The sequence below is a fragment of the Thalassophryne amazonica genome, chromosome 7 (assembly GCF_902500255.1).
Source record: "Thalassophryne amazonica chromosome 7, fThaAma1.1, whole genome shotgun sequence".
NCBI classification, from domain to species: Eukaryota; Metazoa; Chordata; class Actinopteri; order Batrachoidiformes; family Batrachoididae; genus Thalassophryne; species Thalassophryne amazonica.
The window spans coordinates 94,534,201-94,560,719 of NC_047109.1; the positions used below are offsets into that span (position 1 = coordinate 94,534,201).

Below are 26,519 nucleotides of genomic sequence, written 5' to 3' on the forward strand. Positions count from 1 at the left end.
AAATTTTATGGTCAACAGTATCAAAAGCAGCACTGAGGTCCAACAGAACAAGCACAGAGATAAGTCCACTGTCCGAAGCCATAAGAAGATCATTTGTAACCTTCACTAATGCTGTTTCTGTACTATGATGAATTCTAAAACCTGACTGAAACTCTTCAAATAGACCATTCCTCTGCAGGTGATCAGTTAGCTGTTTTACAACTACCCTCTCAAGAATCTTTGAGAGAAAAGGAAGGTTGGAGATTGGCCTATAATTAGCTAAGATAGCTGGGTCAAGTGATGGCTTTTTAAGTAATGGTTTAATTACTGCCACCTTAAAAGCCTGTGGTACATAACCAACTAACAAAGATAGATTGATCATATTTAAGATTGAAGCATTAAATAATGGTAGGCCTTCCTTGAGCAGCCTGGTAGGAATGGGGTCTAATAAACATGTTGATGGTTTGGATGAAGTAACTAATGAAAATAACTCAGACAGAACAATCGGAGAGAAAGAGTCTAACCAAATACCGGCATCACTGAAAGCAGCCAAAGATAACGATACATCTTTGGGATGGTTATGAGTAATTTTTTCTCTAATAGTCAAAATTTTGTTAGCAAAGAAAGTCATGAAGTCATTACTAGTTAAAGTTAATGGAATACTCAGCTCAATAGAGCTCTGACTCTTTGTCAGCCTGGCTACAGTGCTGAAAAGAAACCTGGGGTTGTTCTTATTTTCTTCAATTAGTGATGAGTAGAAAGATGTCCTAGCTTTACGGAGGGCTTTTTTATAGAGCAACAAACTCTTTTTCCAGGCTAAGTGAAGATCTTCTAAATTAGTGAGACGCCATTTCCTCTCCAACTTATGGGTTATCTGCTTTAAGCTACGAGTTTGTGAGTTATACCACGGAGTCAGACACTTCTGATTTAAAGCTCTCTTTTTCAGAGGAGCTACAGCATCCAAAGTTGTCTTCAATGAGGATGTAAAACTATTGACGAGATACTCTAACTCCCTTACAGAGTTTAGGTAGCTACTCTGCTCTGTGTTGGTATATGACATTAGAGAACATAAAGAAGGAATCATATCCTTAAACCTAGTTACAGCGCTTTCTGAAAGACTTCTAGTGTAATGAAACTTATTCCCCACTGCAGGGTAGTCCATCAGGGTAAATGTAAATGTTATTAAAAAATGATCAGACAGAAGGGAGTTTTCAGGGAATACTGTTAAGTCTCTCATTAGAGAGTTTGAATGTGTGACATTGTACAAAAAAAAAAAAAAAACCCTTACAAAGCTATGAAAAATTTATTCAAATATGTTGTGTTAGCTTTCATTTATTTTTAAGTATAGGTAGTTTTCAGGAACTGAAAAAAATACTTTATTGATGGTCTATATCTTCAGTCTGAGTTAAAAACAACCAAGTTTCATTTTTATTTTATTTTTTAGCACTGTTGTCGTGCGTTACCTGTGCTGCTCCACAGCCTGTTCAGTGGATTTTTATTTTATTTTTTAGCACTGTTGTCATGTGTTACCTGTGCTGCTCCACAGCCTGTTCAGTGGATTTTTATTTTATTTTTTAGCACTGTTGTCGTGTGTTACCTGTGCTGCTCCACAGCCTGTTCAGTGGATTTTTATTTTATTTTTAGCACTGTTGTCGTGCGTTACCTGTGCTGCTCCACAGCCTGTTCAGTGGATTTTTATTTTATTTTTAGCACTGTTGTCATGCGTTACCTGTGCTGCTCCACAGCCTGTTCAGTGGATTTTTATTTTATTTTTTAGCACTGTTGTCGTGTGTTACCTGTGCTGCTCCACAGCCTGTTCAGTGGATTTTTATTTTATTTTTAGCACTGTTGTCGTGTGTTACCTGTGCTGCTCCACAGCCTGTTCAGTGGATTTTTATTTTATTTTTTAGCACTGTTGTCGTGCGTTACCTGTGCTGCTCCACAGCCTGTTCAGTGGATTTTTATTTTATTTTTAGCACTGTTGTCGTGTGTTACCTGTGCTGCTCCACAGCCTGTTCAGTGGATTTTTATTTTATTTTTAGCACTGTTGTCGTGCGTTACCTGTGCTGCTCCACAGCCTGTTCAGTGGATTTTTATTTTATTTTTTAGCACTGTTGTCGTGCGTTACCTGTGCTGCTCCACAGCCTGTTCAGTGGATTTTTATTTTATTTTTTAGCACTGTTGTCGTGCGTTACCTGTGCTGTTCCACAGCCTGTCCAGTGGATTTTTATTTTATTTTTTACCACTGTTGTCGTGCGTTACCTGTGCTGCTCCACAGCCTGTCCAGTGGATTTTTATTTTATTTTTTGGCACTGTTGTCGTGCGTTACCTGTGCTGCTCCACAGCCTGTCCAGTGGATTTTTATTTTATTTTTTGGCACTGTTGTCGTGTGTTACCTGCGCTGCTCCACAGCCTGTCCAGTGGATTTTTGTTTTGTTTTTTTAGCACTGTTGTCGTGCGTTACCTGTGCTGCTCCACAGCCTGTCCAGTGGATTTTTATTTTATTTTTTGGCACTGTTGTCGTGTGTTACCTGCGCTGCTCCACAGCCTGTCCAGTGGATTTTTATTTTATTTTTTGGCACTGTTGTCGTGCGTTACCTGTGCTGCTCCACAGCCTGTCTAGTGGATTTTTATTTTATTTTTTACCACTGTTGTCGTGTGTTACCTGTGCTGCTCCGCAGCCTGTCTAGTGGATTTTTATTTTATTTTTTACCACTGTTGTCGTGTGTTACCTGTGCTGCTCCGCAGCCTGTCCAGTGGAATTTTATTTTATTATTATTTATTTTTTTTTTTTAGCACTGTTGTCGTGCGTTACCTGTGCTGCTCCACAGCCTGTCCAGTGGATTTTTATTTTATTTTTTAGCACTGTTGTCGTGCGTTACCTGTGCTGCTCCACAGCCTGTCCAGTGGATTTTGATTTTGATTTTTATTTTATTTTTATTTTTTTTGGCGCTGTTGTCGTGCGTTACCTGTGCTGCTCCACAGCCTGTCCAGTGGATTTTTATTTAGCGCTGTTGTCGTGCGTTACCTGTGCTGCTCCACAGCCTGTCTAGTGGATTTTTATTTTGTTTTAGCACTGTTGTCGTGCGTTGCCTGTGCTGCTCCACAGCCTGTCCAGTGGATTTTTATTTTTATTTTATTTTATTTTTTAGCACTGTTGTGCATTACCTGTGCTGCTCCACAGCCTGTCTAGTGGATTTTTATTTTGTTTTAGCACTGTTGTCGTGCGTTACCTGTGCTGCTCCACAGCCTGTCTAGTGGATTTTTATTTTGTTTTAGCACTGTTGTCGTGTGTTACCTGCGCTGCTCCACAGCCTGTCCAGTGGATTTTTATTTTATTTTTTGGCACTGTTGTCGTGCGTTACCTGTGCTGCTCCACAGCCTGTCTAGTGGATTTTTATTTTATTTTTTACCACTGTTGTCGTGTGTTACCTGTGCTGCTCCGCAGCCTGTCTAGTGGATTTTTATTTTATTTTTTACCACTGTTGTCGTGTGTTACCTGTGCTGCTCCGCAGCCTGTCCAGTGGAATTTTATTTTATTATTATTTATTTTTTTTTTTTAGCACTGTTGTCGTGCGTTACCTGTGCTGCTCCACAGCCTGTCCAGTGGATTTTTATTTTATTTTTAGCACTGTTGTCGTGCGTTACCTGTGCTGCTCCACAGCCTGTCCAGTGGATTTTGATTTTGATTTTATTTTTATTTTTTTTGGCGCTGTTGTCGTGCGTTACCTGTGCTGCTCCACAGCCTGTCTAGTGGATTTTTATTTTGTTTTAGCACTGTTGTCGTGCGTTGCCTGTGCTGCTCCACAGCCTGTCCAGTGGATTTTTATTTTTATTTTATTTTATTTTTTAGCACTGTTGTGCATTACCTGTGCTGCTCCACAGCCTGTCTAGTGGATTTTTATTTTGTTTTAGCACTGTTGTCGTGCGTTACCTGTGCTGCTCCACAGCCTGTCCAGTGGATTTTTATTTAGCGCTGTTGTCGTGCGTTACCTGTGCTGCTCCACAGCCTGTCTAGTGGATTTTTATTTTGTTTTAGCACTGTTGTCGTGCGTTGCCTGTGCTGCTCCACAGCCTGTCCAGTGGATTTTTATTTTTATTTTATTTTATTTTTTAGCACTGTTGTGCATTACCTGTGCTGCTCCACAGCCTGTCTAGTGGATTTTTATTTTGTTTTAGCACTGTTGTCGTGCGTTACCTGTGCTGCTCCACAGCCTGTCTAGTGGATTTTTATTTTGTTTTAGCACTGTTGTCGTGCGTTGCCTGTGCTGCTCCACAGCCTGTCCTGTGGATTTTTATTTTTATTTTATTTTATTTTTTAGCACTGTTGTTGTGCGTTACCTGTGCTGCTCCACAGCCTGTCTAGTGGATTTTTATTTTATTTTAGCACTGTTGTCGTGCGTTACCTGTGCTGCTCCACAGCCTGTCTAGTGTCGGATTCCCTGTTGGGAATCCGCTAGCTTAGCGTAGCTACTAGCTCTTAGCCGTTTTAGCATGGCGGCTTCTCCTGTCTCTCCCGTACTTTTCTGCTCTGGGTGTGAAATGTTTAGTTATTCCTTGGCCTCTTTTAGCAGTAACGGTACTTGTAATAAGTGCAGCTTATTCGTAGCTTTGGAGGCCAGGCTGGGCGAATTGGAGGCTCGGCTCCGCACCGTGGAAAATTCTACAGCTAGCCAGGCCCCTGTAGTCGGTGCGGACCAAGGTAGCTTAGCCGCCGTTAGTTCCCCCCTGGCAGACCCCGTGCAGTCGGGAAGGCAGGCTGACTGGGTGACTGTGAGGAGGAAGCGTAGCCCTAAACAGAAGCCCCGTGTACACCGTCAACCCGTTCACATCTCTAACCGTTTTTCCCCACTCGACGATACACTCGCCGAGGATCAAACTCTGGTTATTGGCGACTCTGTTTTGAGAAATGTGAAGTTAGCGACACCAGCAACCATTGTCAATTGTCTTCCGGGGGCCAGAGCAGGCGACATCGAAGGACATTTGAAATTGCTGGCTAAGGCTAAGCGTAAATTTGGTAAGATTGTAATTCACGTCGGCAGTAATGACACTCGGTTACGCCAATCGGAGGTCACTAAAATTAACATTGAATCGGTGTGTAACTTTGCAAAAACAATGTCGGACTCTGTTGTTTTCTCTGGGCCCCTCCCCAATCAGACCGGGAGTGACATGTTTAGCCGCATGTTCTCCTTGAATTGCTGGCTGTCTGAGTGGTGTCCAAAAAATGAGGTGGGCTTCATTGATAATTGGCAAAGCTTCTGGGGAAAACCTGGTCTTGTTAGGAGAGACGGCATCCATCCCACTTTAGAGGGAGCAGCTCTCATTTCTAGAAATCTGGCCAATTTTTTGGGATCCTCCAAACTGTGACTGTCTAGCGTTGGGACCAGGAGGCAGAGCTGTGGTCTTATACACCTCTCTGCAGCTTCTCTCCCCCTGCCATCCCCCTATTACCCCATCCCCGTAGAGACGGTGCCTGCTCCCAGACCACCAATAACTAGCAAAAATCTATTTAAGCATAAAAATTCAAAAAGAAAAAATAATATAGCACCTTCAATTGCACCACAGACTAAAACAGTTAAATGTGGTCTATTAAACATTAGGTCTCTTTCTTCTAAGTCCCTGTTGGTAAATGATATAATAATTGATCAACGTATTGATTTATTCTGCCTAACAGAAACTTGGTTACAGCAGGATGAATATGTTAGTTTAAATGAGTCAACACCCCCGAGTCACACTAACTGTCAGAATGCTCGTAGCACGGGCCGGGGCGGAGGATTAGCAGCAATCTTCCATTCCAGCTTATTAATTAATCAAAAACCTAGACAGAGCTTTAATTCATTTGAAAGCTTGTCTCTTAGTCTTGTCCATCCAAATTGGAAGTCCCAAAAAACCAGTTTTATTTGTTATTATCTATCGTCCACCTGGTCGTTACTGTGAGTTTCTCTGTGAATTTTCAGACCTTTTGTCTGACTTAGTGCTTAGCTCAGATAAGATAATTATAGTGGGCGATTTTAACATCCACACAGATGCTGAGAATGACAGCCTCAACACTGCATTTAATCTATTATTAGACTCTATCGGCTTTGCTCAAAAAGTAAATGAGTCCACCCACCACTTTAATCATATTTTAGATCTTGTTCTGACTTATGGTATGGAAATAGAAGACTTAACAGTATTCCCTGAAAACTCCCTTTTGTCTGATCATTTTTTAATAACATTTACATTTACCCTGATGGACTACCCTGCAGTGGGGAATAAGTTTCATTACACTAGAAGTCTTTCAGAAAGCGCTGTAACTAGGTTTAAGGATATGATTCCTTCTTTATGTTCTCTAATGTCATATACCAACACAGAGCAGAGTAGCTACCTAAACTCTGTAAGGGAGTTAGAGTATCTTGTCAATAGTTTTACATCCTCATTGAAGACAACTTTGGATGCTGTAGCTCCTCTGAAAAAGAGAGCTTTAAATCAGAAGTGTCTGACTCCGTGGTATAACTCACAAACTCGTAGCTTAAAGCTGATAACCCGTAAGTTGGAGAGGAAATGGCGTCTCACTAATTTAGAAGATCTTCACTTAGCCTGGAAAAAGAGTTTGTTGCTCTATAAGGAAGCCCTTCGTGAAGCTAGGACATCTTTCTACTCATCACTAATTGAAGAAAATAAGAACAACCCCAGGTTTCTTTTCAGCACTGTAGCCAGGCTGACAAAGAGTCAGAGCTCTATTGAGCTGAGTATTCCATTAACTTTAACTAGTAATGACTTCATGACTTTCTTTGCTAACAAAATTTTGACTATTAGAGAAAAAATTACTCATAACCATCCCAAAGATGTATCGTTATCTTTGGCTGCTTTCAGTGATGCCGGTATTTGGTTAGACTCTTTCTCTCCGATTGTTCTGTCTGAGTTATTTTCATTAGTTACTTCATCCAAACCATCAACATGCTTATTAGACCCCATTCCTGCCAGGCTGCTCAAGGAAGTCCTACCATTATTTAATGCTTCAATCTTAAATATGATCAATCTATCTTTGTTAGTTGGTTATGTACCACAGGCCTTTAAGGTGGCAGTAATTAAACCATTACTTAAAAAGCCATCACTTGACCCAGCTATCTTAGCTAATTATAGGCCAATCTCCAACCTTCCTTTTCTCTCAAAGATTCTTGAGAGGGTAGTTGTAAAACAGCTAACTGATCACCTGCAGAGGAATGGTCTATTTGAAGAGTTTCAGTCAGGTTTTAGAATTCATCATAGTACAGAAACAGCATTAGTGAAGGTTACAAATGATCTTCTTATGGCTTCGGACAGTGGACTTATCTCTGTGCTTGTTCTGTTGGACCTCAGTGCTGCTTTTGATACTGTTGACCATAAAATTTTATTACAGAGATTAGAGCATGTCATAGGTATTAAAGGCATTGCGCTGCGGTGGTTTGAATCATATTTGTCTAATAGATTACAGTTTGTTCATGTAAATGGGGAATCTTCTTCACAGACTAAAGTTAATTATGGAGTTCCACAAGGTTCTGTGCTAGGACCAATTTTATTCACTTTATACATGCTTCCCTTAGGCAGTATTATTAGACGGTATTGCTTAAATTTTCATTGTTACGCAGATGATACCCAGCTTTATCTATCCATGAAGCCAGAGGACACACACCAATTAGCTAAACTGCAGGATTGTCTTACAGACATAAAGACATGGATGACCTCTAATTTCCTGCTTTTAAACTCAGATAAAACTGAAGTTATTGTACTTGGCCCCACAAATCTTAGAAGCATGGTGTCTAACCAGATCGTTACTCTGGATGGCATTTCCCTGATCTCTAGTAATACTGTGAGAAATCTTGGAGTTATTTTTGATCAGGATATGTCATTCAAAGCGCATATTAAACAAATATGTAGGACTGCCTTTTTGCATTTACGCAATATCTCTAAAATCAGAAAGGTCTTGTCTCAGAGTGATGCTGAAAAACTAATTCATGCATTTATTTCCTCTAGGCTGGACTATTGTAATTCATTATTATCAGGTTGTCCTAAAAGTTCCCTAAAAAGCCTTCAGTTGGTTCAGAATGCTGCAGCTAGAGTACTGACGGGGACTAGCAGGAGAGAGCATATCTCACCCGTGTTGGCCTCCCTTCATTGGCTTCCTGTTAATGCTAGAATAGAATTTAAAATTCTTCTTCTTACTTATAAGGTTTTGAATAATCAGGTCCCATCTTATCTTAGGGACCTCGTAGTACCATATTACCCCATTAGAGCGCTTCGCTCTCAGACTGCGGGCTTACTTACTAAGATTAGGCTTAAAACTTTCCTTTTCGCTAAGGCTTATAGTTAGGGCTGGATCGGGTGACCCTGGACCATCCCTTGGTTATGTTGCTTTAGACGTAGACTGTGTTTCATAATTATTGTATGGCCTTGCCTTGCAATGTGGAGCGCCTTGGGGCAACTGTTTGTTGTGATTTGGCGCTATACAAGAAAAAAGTTGATTGATTGATTGATTGAAGGTGCTATGAATGATTTTTGCGGGAGTACCAAACTGAGCTGATCTATTCTGAATAGTTCAGGGACAGTTGCAGAATCTGCAATACTTTGGATCCCGAGGACCAGAATTGGAAAGACTGCCCAATGCAATATACATACACTGAACAAAGATATAAACCCAACACTTTTGTTTTTGCACCCAAGAGCCCATGTTACAACCCCAATTCCAATGAAGTTGGAACGTTGTGTGAAATGTAAATAAAAACAGAATACAATGATTTGCAAATCCTCTTTAACCTATATTTAATTGAATGCACCACAAAGACAAGATATTTAATGTTCAAACTGATAAACTTTATTGTTTTTGTGCAAATATTTGCTCATTTGAAATGGATGCCTGCAACACATTTCAAAAAAGCTGGGACAGTGGCAACGAAAGACTGGGAAAGTTGATGAATGTTCAAACACGTGTTCCAAACACCTGTTTGGAACATTCCACAGGTGAACAGGTTAATTGGAAACAGATGAGTGTCATGATTAGGTATAAATGAAGCATCTCCAAAAGGCTCAGCCATTCACAAGCAAAGATGGGGTGAGGATCACCACTTTGTGAACAACTGCATGAAAAAATAGTGCAACAGTTTAAGAACAGTGTTTCTCAATGTTCAATTGCAAGGAATTTAGGGATTCCATCATCTACAGTCCATAATATAATCAGAAGATTCAGAGAATCTGGAGAACTTTCTACACATACGTGGCAAGGCCGAAAACCAACATTGAATACCCGTGACCTTCGATCCCTCAGGTGGCACTGCATTAAAAACCGACATCATTGTGTAAAGGATCTTACCGCGTGGGCTCAGGAACACTTCAGAAAACCATTGTCAGTTAACACAATTCGTCGCTACATCTACAAGTGTAATTTAAAACTCTACCATGCAAAGCGAAAGCCATACATCAACAACATCCAGAAATGCCGTCGCCTTCTCTGGGTCCAAGCTCATTTGAAATGGACAGATGCAAAGTGGAAAAGTGTGCTGTGGTCTGATGAGCCCACATTTCAAATTGTTTTTGGAAATCATGGACGTCGTATCCTCTGGACAAAAGAGGAAAAAGACCATCCAAATTGTTACTAGTGCAAAGTTCAAAAGCCAGCATCTCTGATGGTATGGGGATGTTGCCATGGCATGGGCAACTTACACATCTGTGATGGCACCATCAATGCTGAAAGGTACATTCAGGTTTGGGAGCAACACATGCTGCATCCAAGCAACGTCTTTTTCAGGGACGTTCCTGCTTATTTCAGCAAGACAATGCCAAGCCACATTCTGCACATGTTACAACAGCGTGGCTTCATAGAAAAAGATTGCGGGTACTAGACTGGCCTGCCTGCAGATCAGACCTGTCACCCACTGAAAATGTGCGGTGCATTATGAAGAGCAAAATATGACAACGGAGACCCCAGACTGTTGAACAACTGAAGTTGTACATCAAGCAAGAATGGGAAAGAATTCCAAGTACAAAGCTTCAACAATTAGTGTCCTCAAGCAAGAATGGGAAAGAATTCCACCTACAAAGATTCAACAATTAGTGTCCTCAGTTCCCGAATGCTTATTGAGTGTTGTTAGAAGGAAAGGTGATGTAACACAGTGGTAAACATACCACTGTCCCAGCTTTTTTGAAACGTGTTGCAGGGATCTATTTCAAATGAGCAAATATTTGCACAAAAACAATAAAGTTTATCAGTTTGAACATTAAATATCTTATCTTTGTGGTGTATTCAATTGAATATAGGTTGAAGAGAATTTATAAATCATTGTATTCTATTTTTATTTACATTTTACACAACGTCCCAACTTCATTGGAATTAGGGTTATAGACTTCTGCCACAACACGTCCAGGACCTGTTTGGAATGAGGGACTCCAGGTACAATTTATGAGGAACATTATTATTTCAGAAACCAAAGATTCGAACTACCATAAAAAGTCATTGTACTTTTGTTAAAGGTGTAAATATTTGGAATAATTGCCCAGATAATATAAAATCAATCTGTAGTTTGGTTGGTTTCAAAAGATGCTATAAAAATTATTTGATTACTTGCTATGGTATGTTATATTAGGTTTACTGGGCACTCGGGCACATGGGTGCATTGTTGGACTATTTTATTATTTCTCTCTTTCATTGCAAGTTTTTCTTGTTTTGAACCTGTGTGTGCTGAATAAAAATTAATTAATTCAAATATAAACTAGATGTAACTCTGTGATCATGTCAATTGCGACTGGTGCATGGTCGAGACGGGTTCTACACATTTCTTCACATTTCTATTTTTTTTTTTCATGTCCAAGGGATCGAGAGCAAGTGGTACACCAAGAGAAGAGAACACTGGACAAACTGCTGGACATTATGGACAATGTCAGTCACCCTTTGCACACCGCCATCAGCGAGCCACAGACTGCTCCTTCCCAAGTGCAGGACCAACAGACTGAAAAACTCCTTTGTCCCTCAGACCATCAGACTGTACAACTCCTCACTCAGGGGGAGGAGGAGTAACAGGAAGACAGAGGACGGGAAGGAGAGGAACAGTAGCCAGTAAACCAGTATTGATCATTATTAACACTTTACCGAGGCGTTGCTAGGCCGGTATCATAGATTTACGTCGACGCTACCTAGCTATACACGCCCGCTGTGCGTTAACAAATGACGTCATAGTGCGCGCAGCCCAAGAACTGTCCGCAGAGGAAAAGATAAAAAGTGTGTGTGCGAGAAGTGTGTGTGTTGGTCCCAATATGGATATTCCGGATGATTTTCTCATGGATAGTACGACAATAAACAGCGCAGCCAAAGCAGCCAGCTTGATGAGGACGCACTGCCGAATTCGGAGAGCAGCACGCGCCAGCCGACACAACAAAAGTTAAAGTGAGCCAACTTTTATGTACGCGTTACGTGTTGTGTATCTCAGTAAAGTGATAATAATGCAAATAACATGCTGTTGTCGTGCGGTATGCATTTTTGAGTCCCTCAGTTTATGCCCAGTCGCCCGCAATGACAGATATTCGGACATCGGGCTTCTGAAAATGCAAACCGCCCTCCAAAAGCATGTTATTGTATTAGCGTGTCTTTTATTTATATTTGCAAACTGTTTGTCTTTTTTACTTTCACTTTTGATATTCTATGTGCTTCTTACCCTGTGTGTTTCTATACAATGCTGCTGGAACCTCAATTTCCCTGAGGGATCAATAAAGTTCTCTCTAATCTAGATATAACTCTAAAATGCAGGTATGTGGCTGAAAATGGGGTGTGTTTTGTACTTGAACAAAGAGCACACTTTATCTTCCTCTTTAAAAATAAATTCTAATTTTGTTTGTTCTACATATCCATACACGCGGTGCACACATTAAACAGGTTGATCAGCAGCGGTGGTGGTGGTGGTGTTGTTGTTATTGCTGGGTATGGCCACTTGGGGTCGCCGTTCTCCCACGTTGTGCGCGCGGAGTGGAGGCTGGGAGGGAAAGTGAAAAGCTCTCTGAAGTGTTTACCCTGACGTCAGTTTGCAGAAGTAGCTCTGCCCTCAGTGTCTGCGAAAGTCCGTTCAGAAAGAACTGGGGAATAGATGAGCTCGGCTCAACTCCGTGCGATCCGGATCCCCACGGAGCCCTGAAATGCTTTCTCTTGAACCTTTAAAGTGGACTAAATCACCTCCGCCATGAACACCTGCGCCTTTCTGTTGATTCTCACTGTTCAGATCTACGCTGACGGCATCGAGGGGCCAACAGGTAAGAAAAACAGCAGCTGGAACTTTTCCATGTGGATGAGATCAAACGGAGGGAGGATGACAACTTTGTGCCACATTTACCGCGTGAACGCGCGCTGCTGCTCCAACACGGGACAACGACAAATAAGTTTGGATTAAAACTTAAAAATAACGCAAAAAAAACCCAAAACAAAACAAAAAAAAACGTCCGGGGAATATCCAATCCCACCGTTCCAGTCAGCTGCCCTGCGGTTGTTTGTCTGTTGGTTTGTGTTTGAAGGCGCCAGGTAGTCTGAAAGGTGTGTGACATTCGTCAGGCAAAGTTGTGGATCTCATCCATTCACACACACATTTCTCCCTTCCGATGAACTGGACTCGACACTCACGTGACCTTTTCGACCGTTAAATTGGTCTTTCTGGGTTCGATCCTGCGCGACTCCATCAAAAAAAAAAAAAAAAAAAAAGTTCACATCCTAAAACGGGTTTGGAAAATAATGACCAGGATGGACACGAAGCTGCTGATGCTTCTCCTCAAAGCCACATTTATGAGCAGGATATTCCAAAATCAGAAGAATATGAGGATTATACAAGTAGCCAAGTTATATAGTAAGCAGTCAGTTTTATGTGCAGAATATGCATATTATTTATGTGTCCCCTTAGTGGAATTTCAGGTCCATATACCTCCAGTGTTTAAGAATAATCTTAAATGTTAATTTCATATTTGATCAGCAAATAACTGTCAGCTATTTTGTTGATCCGTCAATTATCATGGATAAATGCTAAATTTGAAAAATTCAAGCTTATCATTATATATGTTGTCCATTAATCCAAAAGAAGTTAATTTTTTTGTGAAAATAATAATTTGCTGCTGCTCTAGTATACAACACATCTTTTCATATTCATTTTAAGATCTCATCATTTGTGCCATTTAATTACCGCATTGTGTTTTTTTTTTTTTTTTTTTTTTGGACTGACCCAAGGTGTTTGTTTCATGTTTACACACAGATGTACATAAAAACATCACTGAAGGCACCATAGTCATTTCAACGAAGCTAAAGAAATAATACAAAACCTACAATGTAAACTAAGGATACAAGCCTGTTTTTAAAATTATTTTTATTTATTTCTTCTAAATAAGTTCTTTCCAAGTAAAATCATTGTTTTACATTTCTGAAGGTTTTTTTTTTTCTGGGCAACGTTGGTTTGGTTCCAAATTTTAAAGTATTGTTGCCAAACTGGATAGAACCAGACGCAACACTGCGCTATAATGTTCTGTGTAAAGCTATGTGTTAAAATATGTATATTTTAACACATTTTTAGTGCTGTGTGTTAAAATATGTATATTTCAGTAATCTAAATATATCTATTGATAAGGATAAAGGCTACATTTGACTCTATAGCCTATTGCTAATGCTAGAGTTATCTAGCTAGGCTATATTGCGCACACTGATTAGCTTAACTGGAGCTAGCAAAGTATTTCCAACATTTTTTCTCTTTGCATGTTAGCCTGTCCATCAAAACAGCGAAGAATTTACTTTAATGTCCAAGACCAACAATTATAAGGTAGAATATTTTCCTTGTCTGGCTGAGAACACTGAAACTACACCACCTTTTACTTGAATTGCATGTCACGAGTAAATTTCAAAGACGTGGATGACATTACAGAGGAAGAGAGGATGTGGACGTGGCACCAAATTATTGCAAACCTAAGACATTTTACTTCATAATAAATTAATGTCAAATAATGTTATTCATCAGTTCATATGTTTCTGTTCTGGAACATTAAAAAAGTTTCTAGTTTTATTTTTGTTCTGAGCATTATTTTATTTGTTTGTGGTTTTAGTTTTTGGAGCAAGAATCAGTTCAAAGTATTGCTGTAAATGGCTTCAACATTATTCAAGAATATAATACATATATGCATTAAAAATGATTTTATCATGGTTAAATCATGCTTAAATTTGACATGATTTGACCAATTTGAATTCATTGTAATTAGAAAAAAACATTTTCTAGCAGTTTACTATTGTGCCATGAATGTTGTTAAAGCCTCCTCATATTCCGTATGACAAATGTGCAACATTGTAGAAGAAATAGGTGGGTGAAAAAAAAAAAAATCTGCAACAATGCCATGCAGGCACAATGTGCACTGCCAAGAGATGAATGGAGCAGATCATGAAGAAGAATGGGCCGAGACGTATGAAAGATTAAATCACATGCAGGTAATTAAAAAGAGCTGATTGGAACGGTGACGCTTCAGTGAGGATGTGTACGTGCACCTGTCAACAAATCTTAACGTTGTGTCGCTTTGTATTGTTTGTTACTGGAGTGTTTCGAGCCTCATCATCTGCCGTATTACCTTCTTATCAATCAGTAACGGTCCTCCCGCTGAGTTTCTCTGACTTCTCGGCCTCATCCTGTTGGAAGAAGGAGGAATGGAGCTGTAGGTGCAGCCTGGAGTCAGTTGTACTTGCTTTGATTTTTTTTTTTCTTTCAGTGATTTATTAATAAGATTCGGAATCTGCGTCATTCAGTGATTTATTTTTTTTTTTTTTCTTGAAAAAACACATGATTAAATCCATATTTTGAATAAAGCTTTCTTAGGCTGTGAGCAGCCCCAACTGTCAGATCACGGGAAGTAAAATTGGTCGAGTCTGTGAAATATGGAGACTCTACCGCTGTGAACTGACTGCAGTGTGTAGATAAGAGATGGAAAAAAATCCCATATATTTGCTTAGGCAACACAAAGGAGTTATGAGCATGAAAGAGCTGTGTTTCTGGCTGTATTTCTATGAATCTTTTTCATTTTGTAAAGCCCAAACTGACACATTCACTCCATCTGTCTCCTCTATTAGCAGTGAATGTTGACAACTGAGTGGTGTAATCTGGCCCAATTATCATGTCACAGTTTGATCAGACGTTAAGGCAGAAATGATCATTATTGTTTTTTGTCCTTTTATTTCTTATTTCAGTAGATAAAATAACACTTGGATCATGATGAAGAGTAGAGTGCAGCCCAGGACGTGTAGTTTAAAGCACAGCTTGGAATGAATAATACCTTGTGGTTTTGAGTTCACACAGAATACATCCACATACATGAGCCCCATCAGTCGTACGTACAGTTCAAATACACATCCAGACACGAGGGTGAATAATTCCTTGAGTAATCTGGTCATATAGTCAGGTCAGGTCACGTATTTGGGCAGTAACATCTTCCATTATTTTGCCCCTGCATCACCATGATGGAGTTGAAATGAAATAGCTAAGGTGTGGTTGTAGTGTAGACTTAAAGGTATAGGGCCACTATGCGTTTTAAGATTTAAGGCATAAAAATAATTTACTTTGGCACCATATGATTTTATTTATTAGGCTTTCAACAGGGGTTTTCATAATATGACATGACAAATGTGATTAAAATTTGCACTGTCTGGAAAAATTTTTTTATAACAAGTTCCCCTGAAGGGTAAAATTTCAAAAGAACAGATGACCTTGAAGTACTTATGGCAGCAACGGATAAGACACATACAGTCGATGACAGCGACATCATAGATCATGTGGGGCCTTCCCTTGACTTGCATGAGGTATTATGGGAAGAACATAGTGACAACCAATCAGAGTAGAGGGGCACTGTGACATCACTGGCTGGTCTGTCTTTCTGGCTACTAATCTAACGTGGCGGGAAACGCTCTGAAGCTGCTGTGTTTCTGTATAAATCTAACCTGTTTTTCATATATTTTGTAAACGTTATTGAGAAATAAACATTTCTAAAACTAAAAATGATGTTTTTGTAACCAGATAACACCTCTGAAGTGATTTACAAGACATCTTACAGATGTCAGCGTGCACGCACCACCCGTGGTCAAAGGTAACTTCTGGTCTTTTCAAATGTTTGTGCAAGTGCACACGCGCTAACCCTGCAGAAAGCATTAAAAACAAAAGAAAATATTTGTTATGGAATTCACTCACTGACTTATCTTCAACCGCTTACACCGATTAAGGGTTGGGGGAGGGGTCATAGGGCGTGAGGCGGGGTACACCCTGGACAGGACGCTAGTCTGTCGCAGGGCTACATATAGACAAACGAACATGCTCATACACCTACGGACAATTTAAAGTTTCCAATCCACCAAACTTGCATATGTTTGGATGTGGGAGGAAGCTGGAGCAAGCAGAAAGAACCTAGGCAAACACGGGGAGAACATGCAAACTCCACACAGTAAGGCCACAGGTGGGAATCGATCCCATGGCCTTCTAGCTGTGAGGCAACAGTGCCAACCACTAAGCCACAGTGCTGCATCATTATTGATTTCCCCCCAGATGAATATGTCCTCTTCATTAAAATGGGCTGTAATTTTACAAGATGTTTCTAAAATAAACCGACAGTATAATGCTTAGATTTCAGTAGAAACTAAATTTGGTCAGTTTAGTGACATTTTTGTGGCCCTATAGCTTTAACCTTTATTTCAAGGGGTTTAATAAAAAAATATCGCATTAATCGTTGAGGAATTACAACCATTTGTATACACAGAGGCTCCATATTGAGAGCAGAGAGGTAAATGGACAGAATAAAAACAAGCAGTATTTGTCATACAAATTCTAATATTTATAGCCAGATTTCTTTAGATAATTCAGGGGATTGATGCTTGAATGTTTTCAAGTCACTTTATACAGTAGTGTTCAGAATAATAGTAGTGCTATGTGACTAAAAAGTTTAATCCAGGTTTTGAGTATATTTCTTATTGTTACATAGGAAACAAGGTACCAGTAGATTCAGTAGATTCTCACAAATCCAACAAGACCAAGCATTCATGATATGCACACTCTTAAGGCTATGAAATTGGGCTATTAGTAAAAAAATAAATAAAATAAAATAGAAAAGGGGGTGTTCACAATAATAGTAGCATCTGCTGTTGATGCTACAAACTAAATAAAATAAAATCAATTTTATTTATATAGCGCCAAATCACAACAAACAGTTGCCCCAAGGCGCTTTATATTGTAAGGCAAAAGCAATACAATAATTACAGAAAAACCCCAACGGTCAAAACGACCCCCTATGAGCAAGCACTTGGCGAGAGTGGGAAGGAAAAACTCCCTTTTAACAGGAAGAAACCTCCAGCAGAACCAGGCTCAGGGAGGGGCAGTCTTCTGCTGGGACTGGTTGGGGCTGAGGGGAGAGAATCAGGAAAAAGACATGCTGTGGAAGAGAGCAGAGATCAATCACTAATGATTAAATGCAGAGTGGTGCATACAGAGCAAAAAGAGAAAGAAACACTCAGTGCATCATGGGAACCCCCAGCAGTCTAAGTCTATAGCAGCATAACTAAGGGATGGTTCAGGGTCACCTGAGCCAGCCCTAACTATAAGATTTAGCAAAAAGGAAAGTTTTAAGCTTAATCCTAAAAGTAGAGAGGGTGTCTGTCTCCCTGATCTGAATTGGGAGCTGGTTCCACAGGAGAGGAGCCTGAAAGCTGAAGGCTCTGCCTCCCATTCTACTCTTACAAACCCTAGGAACTACAAGTAAGCCTGCAGTCTGAGTGCGAAGCGCTCTATTGGGGTGATATGGTACTATGAGGTCCCTAAGATAAGATGGGACCTGATTATTCAAAACCTTATAAGTAAGAAGAAGAATTTTAAATTCTATTCTGGAATGAACAGGGAGCCAATGAAGAGAGGCCAATATGGGTGAAATATGCTCTCTCCTTCTAGTCCATGTCACTACTCTAGCTGCAGCATTTTGAATTAACTGAAGGCTTTTCAGGGAACTTTTAGGACAACCTGATAATAATGAACTACAATCGTCCAGCCTAGAATAAATAAATGCATGAATTAGCTTTTCAGCATCACTTTGAGACAAGACCTTTCTAATCTTAGAGATATTGCGCAAATGCAAAAAAGCAGTCCTACATATTTGTTTAATATGCGCATTGAATGACATATCCTGATAAAAAATGACTCCAAGATTTCTCACAGTATTACTAGAGGTCAGGGTAATGCCATCCAGAGTAAGGATCTGGCTAGACACCATGTTTCTAAGATTTGTGGGGCCAAGTACAATAACTTCAGTTTTATCTGATTTTAAAAGCAGGAAATTAGAGGTCATCCATGTCTTTATGTCTGTAAGGCTTTCCTGCAATTGAACTAATTGGTGTGTGTCCTCTGGCTTCATGGATAGATAAAGCTGGGTATCATCTGCGTAACAATGAAAATTAAGCAATGCTTTCTAATAATACTGCCTAAGGGAAGCATGAATAAAATTGGTCTAACACAGAACCTTGTGGAACTCCATAATTAACCTTAGTCTGTGAAGAAGACTCCCCATTTACACGAACAAATTGTAATCTGTTAGATAAATATAATACCTATGGCATGCTCTAATCTCTGTAATAAGATTTTATGGCCAACAGTATCAAAAGCTGCACTGAGGTCTAACAGGATGAGCACAGAGATGTGTCTGATGTGTCTGAGGCCATAAGAAGATCATTTGTAACCTTCACTAATGCTGTTTCTGAAACTATGATGAATTCTGAAACCTGACTGAAACTCTTCAAATAGACCATTCCTCTGCAGATGATCAGTTAGCTGTTTTACAACTACCCTTTCAAGAATTTTTGAGAGAAAAGGAAGGTTGAAGATTGGCCTATAATTAGCTAAGATAGCTGGGTCAAGTGATGGCTTTTTAAGTAATGGTTTAATTACTGCCACCTTAAAAGCCTGTGGTTCATAGCCAACTAATAAAGATAGATTGATCATATTTAAGATCGAAGCATTAATTAATGGTAGGGCTTCCTTGAGCAGCCTGGTAGGAATGGGGTCTAATAGACATGTTGATGCTTTGGAGGAAGTAACTAATGAAAACAACTCAGAACAATCGGAGAGAAAGAGTCTAACCAAATACCAGCATTACTGAAAGCAGCCGAATATAAAGATATGTCTTTGGGATGGTTATGAATAATTTCTTCTCTGATAGTTAAAATTTTATTTGCAAAGAAAGTCATGAAGTCATTACTAGCTAAAGTTAAAGGAATACTCGTCTCAATAGAGCTCTGACTCTTTGTCAGCCTGGCTACAGTGCTGAAAAGAAACCTGGGGTTGTTCTTATTTTCTTCAATTAGTGATGAATGACAAACTAACTTCTTAATAGGACTAGTTGTTAAAATCCCAAATAATCAGCAAATCAATTGTTGGAGGTGCTCTCTTACATGAGATGGGATCAGTGATCACAAGGTGCCACCACCACGGCACATCTTCAGTTGTTTGCCCCGAACATCATTGGGTGTTTCGGCCGCTTACAACAAGACACCCTCTGCCGAGTTTGGCCCATCCCAGGCCGCAAAAACTATTATGTTCAAACTGCTTTTTTAACAATCCTGTGAATCACTAAACTGGTATTTAGTTGTATAACCACAGTCTTTCGTGATTTCTTCACATCTGCTAGGCATTAATTTTGTTGGTTTGGAACCAAGATTTTGCTCGTTTACTAGTGTGCTTGGGGTCATTGTCTTGTTGTAACACCCATTTCAAGGGCATGTCCTCTTCAGCATAAGGCAACATGACCTCTCCAAGTATTTTGACATATCCAAACTGATCCATGATACCTGGTATGCGATATATAGGCCCAACACCATAGTAGGAGAAACATGCCCATATCATGATGCTTGCACCACCATGCTTCACTGTCTTCACTGTGAACTGTGGCTTGAATTCAGAGTTTGGGGGTCATCTCACAAACTGTCTGCGGCTCTTGGACCCAAAAAGAACAATTTTACTCTCATCAGTCCACAAAATATTCCTCCATTTCTCTTTAGGTCAGTTGATGTGTTCTTTGATAAATTGTAACCTCTTTTGCACGTCTTTTATTTAACAGAGGGACTTTACGGGGGATTCTTGCAAATAAATTAGCTTCACACTGTCTAACTGTCACAGCACTTACAGGTAACTCCAGACTGTCTTTGATCATCCTGGAGCTGATCAATAGGTGAGCCATTGCCATTCTGGTTATTCTTCTATCCATTTTGATGGTTGTTTTCCATTTTCTTCCACGCGTCTCTGGTTTTTTTGTCCATTTTAAAGCATTGGAGATCATTGTAGATAAACAGCCTATAATTTTTTGCACCTGCGTATACGTTTTCCCCTTTCCAATCAACTTTTTAATCAAACTACGCTGTTCTTCTGAACAATGTCTTGAACGTCCCATTTTCCTCAGGCTTTCAAAGAGAAAAGCATGTGCTGGCTTCATCCTTAAATAGGGGACACCTGATTCACACCTGTTTGTTCCACAAAACTGATGAACTCACTGACACTACTATTATTGTGAACACCCCCTCTTCTACTTTTTTTTTTTTAAATAATAGCCAAATTTCATAGCCTTAAGAGTGTGCATATCATGAATGCTTGGTCTTGTTGGATTTGTGAGAATCTACTGAATCTACTGGTACCTTGTTTCCCATGTAACAATAAGAAATATACTCAAAACCTGGATTAATCTTTTTAGTCACATAAAACTACTATTATTCCGAGCACTACTGTATGTCTTGGTCTTTATTAGGTTTACATAGGGAACTGTAATTTTTCAATCTGAGTTATAAATTTTAGATTATTGGTTCATTCCTTCATTTGGGAGAAAAAAGGATTTAATAAGTATTGATTTAGAATGCAAACACTGTTATGACCTCAAGTGCTACACAATGCAATTGTATGGAGAAAACAAACACACTAAAAAAAAAAACACTCACGTTAACCGCTTCTTGTGGCCACTGAATTGGTGAATTTGAAAAGTTAGCTGAAAATATATGTTCCATTATCCATAAGACTGTTATAGTCCATTAGAGGTCTGTGTTCGTGCACTATGATAATAGGTCAGTTAGTGCACAGAAGAGTCTGTGGTACATTTATGAATGACTGCAGAAGAGAGGCAGAGAAAAATGAACCATCATGTTGAATATTTTTACTGTGGACCACAGCAATGCTGCAGAACCACGGAGTGGAAGTGTTCCCTGTTGGAGCCGGGTCACCGCCTGTGGATAGCAAGTGATGGGTGGTGGGGATTTGATCTAAATCAGACTGTCTCCCTCTGAAATGAGTGGTTGATTTCCATCTTTGTGGGATCAAGGAACTAATTCAGAGAGCAGATGGAACATTTTTGCAACAAGAAGCAAGGGTAGAAAGTGGAACAGTTTCAGAGAGCGAAGCGGAGAATGACGGAAGGTTTTGTTCGCATAGGTTGTCAGAATGATTTTGTCTGGCTTTAGCAGGGTTGTGGGTGCTGACCCTTTTGCTTTCAGCAGTGGGTACATGTGAGAAGAATCCTTGCTTTGCAGCCAGTCTCCTTTTCGTATTCCCGACTGGAATGTACAGCTGTATGGAAGAGGTAGCACAACTTAAAAAGATAAAAGAACAGGCGGGTGCACTGAGTTTCTTAATAACTACCCGTAGGCAGCAGTGAGAGTTGCCTCAACAGCAATTTTCTAATGATGGCAGACTGTCGTCATTGGCTGTTTTAACGGCCACACGCACGAGTATAGCTTTGTTTTACACACCATTGTGCATGGCACGCCCACTTCTTTATGGTGCTGTTTTGGACGGTTATCATCCAGAACAGCAGGTGGCAGTACTGAGAAAACAGAAACAGTAGGAGCTGACAGTCGACAGAAAACACCAAAAACACAGGATCTAATAATGAATGGTGTCATTACACATTCTCTTTCAAGAGAGGGCGTGGAAACACCAATGAAGTGACGAACAGAACATTACCTTAATTGAGTTTATTTCTACTGCTACAAAGCATTAGTGTCCTCAAGGCGCTACACACAAGCAAGGTCCAGCTCCAGACCTTACCCACCCATGAGTAAGCAAGGACATACTGTTTTCAACCAGAATCAATGGGGTGATCATCTGCAATGGTCACACTAATAAGATGGAACAAAAGCACAACACTGAACTGTCAGAATATGCATTGTTTAAATGTTGCAGCCAAGCAACAATATATATGTCAGTGTTCACAATGACAGATTGTTGTAGATATGTAGGAGATGAAGATTAGAGTCCCAGTCAAATGGACTGCAATTAGTAAGTTGGTGATTATATTGATGCTAGAGCAGAAACTGAAATAGCATTTTTCCAGTTTTCACCCAAATCCCGATGCATCTCCAAATCCCTCACAAGATTCCTCCATATCCTGCAAGCAACATATATCAACTTAATATACAATGAAATGGCTGAAGCTGGGGGATGTTGGCATCAGTTCTTTACAAAATAAGATAATGAATGTGTGTAAACTTAATTGGCACAGTTTGTATAATGTTAGCCTTTCAAATTGCAAATAATTTGTACTTCATTTTTTTGTTTTTTATTAATATAAATCACAGCCATACTGGAAACAAGCAATCTTAACCGCTTGGCTACCATCCCTTATGCTTTTGCAGCAAACATTACTGCTGCCTTGCTATCTCTTCACTGCATTAGTCCCCATAAATCTTTACCAGTGCTGAACTGTGGGCGTTGCTGTTAGGGTTGGGACAACTAATGAAAATTACCAACTAATCTTGACAATACATTAATGAGGCCAAATCTAAGCAGTTAAACTCCAAGATAAATGGACTGCATTTATATAGCGCTTTTCCATCTGCATCAGACGCTCAAAGCGCTTTACAATTATGCCTCACATTTACCCCGATGTCAGGGTGCTGCCGTACAAGGCGCTCACTACACACAGGGAGCAATAGCGGATTAAAGGCCTTGCTCAAGGGCCCTTAGTGATTTTCTAGTCAGGCTGGGATTTGAACCAAGGATCTTCTGGTCTCAAGCCCAACACCTTAATCACTAGACCATCACTAGACAATCAAATTATTGATTTAACCAATGATTAACCAATCATCCCGCAAGATGATTGGTTAAATCAATCAAACAATCAATCGAACAAACAAAAACCTAAAAAACTATATGATAGAAGTTCAGGTTGAAAACATGGCATTAACACAGTGATTAACACAATATTTGCGTTACTACAAGATGCAAGATATTTATTCACAGTCCTTCAGTGAGGGGAGCTTTGGCCTGTGTTGGTTACTGCATAATCTCTGCCTTTAGTGAAATTATTTCTGTAAGGGTACTGTCTCTGTTTTTGTAAGTTGTGCACGTAAAGAACATCACAATCAATATCGAATTTATTACCAAGTAACTTCTCACATACAAGGAATTTGATCTGGTGTTATTGGTGCATAAACAACAATAAAACAAAAGGAAAAGAAAAACAACAACAACAATACAAACTTTTGTAAGAAGTAATTGGTGCATAAACAACAATAAAAAGGGGAAAAATACTTCTGTAAGAAGACAAATAGACAAATGGGCAAAACTATGTTTACTGTCAAATAAATATAGTGGAATGGGGCTGTGCAGGCATGCAGATGTATAATACCTTTCAGTCTGTACTTTGTAGGAATGGGGGGAGGCAGGGGTGGGGGTGTCTGGCGTTATTTATAAGTCTCGCTGCAGATGGAAAGAAGCTGTTTTTGTGTCTTGAGGTTTTAATCCTGATGGACCTCAGCCGCCTGCCAGAGGGGAAGGTAACAAAAAGTGTGTGTTCTGGGTGAGAGGGATCGGCCAGTATCTTCCTTGCGTTGCCTCAGGGCCCTGGAGGTGTACAGGTCCTGTAGGGATGGAACATTGAAGCCATAACATATGACTTAAACCAGAGGTCTCAGACTCTTTCCAGAAAGGGCCGAGAGGGTGCAGGTTTTCTTTGCAACCACCCACTCCACCAGGTGATTTCACTGATTCCATCTGCTCAAAGTGCTGTTAATCAGTGAAATCACCTGGTGGAGTGGGTGGTTGCAAAGAAAACCTGCACCCTCTTAGCCCTTTCTGGAATGGGTTTGAGACCTCTGACTTAAACAGTTGTTTGAACCAGGTTGTTTTTGTTAATGATTTGCCCTTAAATAGTCGCCAAGTCATACTATCCAAATTCTGCAACTTGCTGAGACGCAAATTAGTCAGTCAGGTACCAGATGGTTGTAGTCAACTATTACGACTAGTAATCCCAGTCCTAGTTGCTATACATTCCTTATGCTTTTTTCATTGTTGCTTAGTGACTATTTAATTCAAATTTTATTTGACCTTTATTTAACTGGGTTAGTCAATTCATTTGCATTTACAACATGGCCAAGAGGGAGCGCCAAGAGGCCCATTTAATAACACACACCTCACAGCGGCAGCTGAAATTTGACATTTCCTCATGCAGATGAGAAGGAAGAATGCAAGTTATTCAGTTAAAAAAAATTATGGATTGACATATATTGGGGTGTGATGAGATCTTGCAATATTAAAATGTTATATATTAACTTAAGTTTTTTTTTTTTTTTTTTTGTAGACATTCCGAGCCCTTTTTTTTGAAAGTCTCTGAACATTCAGAAAGAAGTGTATTTTCTCTGCAGCTGACTAGCAACAAAGTTGATGACTTTGTTTCAGTTTGTAGTTATGAGAGATAGAGAGTAAAAAAACAAAAACAAACAAACAAACAAAAAAACAAAAAGAGATGATTTTGAGTACTTAGCTTGGAGACCACTTAGGAAAACCAGGAGCTGTGTGTATTACTCCATGTACAACTGGAGTTGCTTCTGGAAGGGCATCAAGTGTAAACTTGTGCCATATCCCAATATGGATCTGTACTGGATCCGCTGTTGTGACCTTGGAAAACTGGGGGCAACCAAAAGACAAAGAATAACAACAGGAATTTGTTGTCAGATCAAAATTATTTTGCATATTATTAACATAATGTAGATATATGTTTTTTCATACAACTCTGATATTTTTAACACTTTTTGTAGTATTAGTTAAAGTCAGTTTTATTACGCATCATATCTTTATGAGCTGGTTATGAATTTTGAATCCATCCACCTTCTTGTCACATTCAAATGGATCACTGTGGAAACAAGTGTGAGCACTTTCGTATGTTGTCACATTCAATTGAATGGGAAAGTGTCCAACCTTTAAACTGGTAGCGCATGTCCAGCTAGCTTTTCTTGAGTTATTAGCAGTTTCTTTTGATGCAGCTGGACTGATTGCAGTGCTTCATTAACTGTGTTGTGTAATTACTTGTTCCATTCCGCTTGTATTTATCACAGCATAGTTCTGTTTCTGAAAGCTGTTTTGCAGGCCATGCGAGTTGCGCCGAGATGTTTGCTTTTCTCAGAGGTCAAGTACGGGTTAGGAGCCATTGATTTGCAGCAGAGAAGAACAGTACGCTGGCTTTGACAACAGGGCAATGCCCAAAAGCAGGACGGTTTGTGCTGCCGTTTAGCCCACTTCTCCGCCGTGTGGCTGTTCTTCATCATTTCAAAGCACAGCATCCAGTTCTGCATGCCGACAAAACACTCTGAAAAGAAGCAGTCAAAGGGAAAGCCAGGCAGCCTGCAGATAATTATACATGACACTTATTATCCGTTCAAGGTCTCTTTTCTTCTAAGTGTGCTATGAAGGGGTCAGTAGCCAACACATCCAACAAGTGGCAACCAAAAAAGTCATTTTATTCTTTATAAAAGAATTAAATGACCATGAAATATTAGCCAGTGAGACACTTGGAGATTAGTCTGGAAACAGCTCACTGATGCGGTAAGTGAAAAAGACAAATGGCTGTTATGGAGCCAATCAAAGTATCACACACTTTGGCTGAATGGGCACACCTCTTCTGTGACAGAAGATAGGAAATGGTGTTTCATGTTTTTCGTCTGTACACTTTATTTAGTTTATTATACACATTTCTAGATAATGGCTGAGTGGATCCTTGTCATTTCATTGGTGCTTTGTATGTCACGTGACATGGATTATTCGTCCCATTTGTGTTGCGTTGCATTTAGCGTGCAAATATGATTCCATACCATTGCACACTGCGAATCCCACCCACTCACACACTAGTGGGGCGGCATTTAGCTAAACATGACAGTTTGTTATGCTGATGGACAACGGTGCTAGTGCAAATTTTTCTAACACACACAAAACAAATCCACTATGCCATAAGCCATTTGGAGGCATGAAGAGCTGTTAGGATGAAAACCTGGATGAATTTCTGATGCAACTTTTAACTGGACTGAGTCAGTACATGAATTTGTCTTTTATCATGGACTAGTATCAAGTATCATGGACTACATCCTCAGAATTATTTCAAGTTGACTGAGAACAATTTTTTTTGGATGACTTTAAAGTTTGTAACAGTAAACGGACTGCATTTATATAGCGCTTTTCCATCTGCATCAGATGCTCAAAGTGCTTTACAATTATGGCTCACTTTCACCCCAATGTCAGGGTGCTGCCACA

The 26,519-nt window shown here is 39.7% G+C and overlaps 1 protein-coding gene across 2 annotated transcripts in view; it reads left to right on the forward strand.

Moving 5' to 3' along the window:
- Positions 1-11,954: 11,954 nt before the first annotated feature.
- Positions 11,955-26,519, forward strand: part of ptprub (protein tyrosine phosphatase receptor type Ub) — a 700,336-nt gene continuing 685,771 nt past the window's right edge. For both annotated transcript variants that reach the window (XM_034175133.1, XM_034175134.1), the window contains exon 1: positions 11,955-12,231. In XM_034175133.1, the coding sequence (XP_034031024.1) occupies positions 12,162-12,231 (70 nt within the window). In that variant the 5' untranslated portion in view covers positions 11,955-12,161. The remainder of the gene's footprint in view (positions 12,232-26,519) is intronic.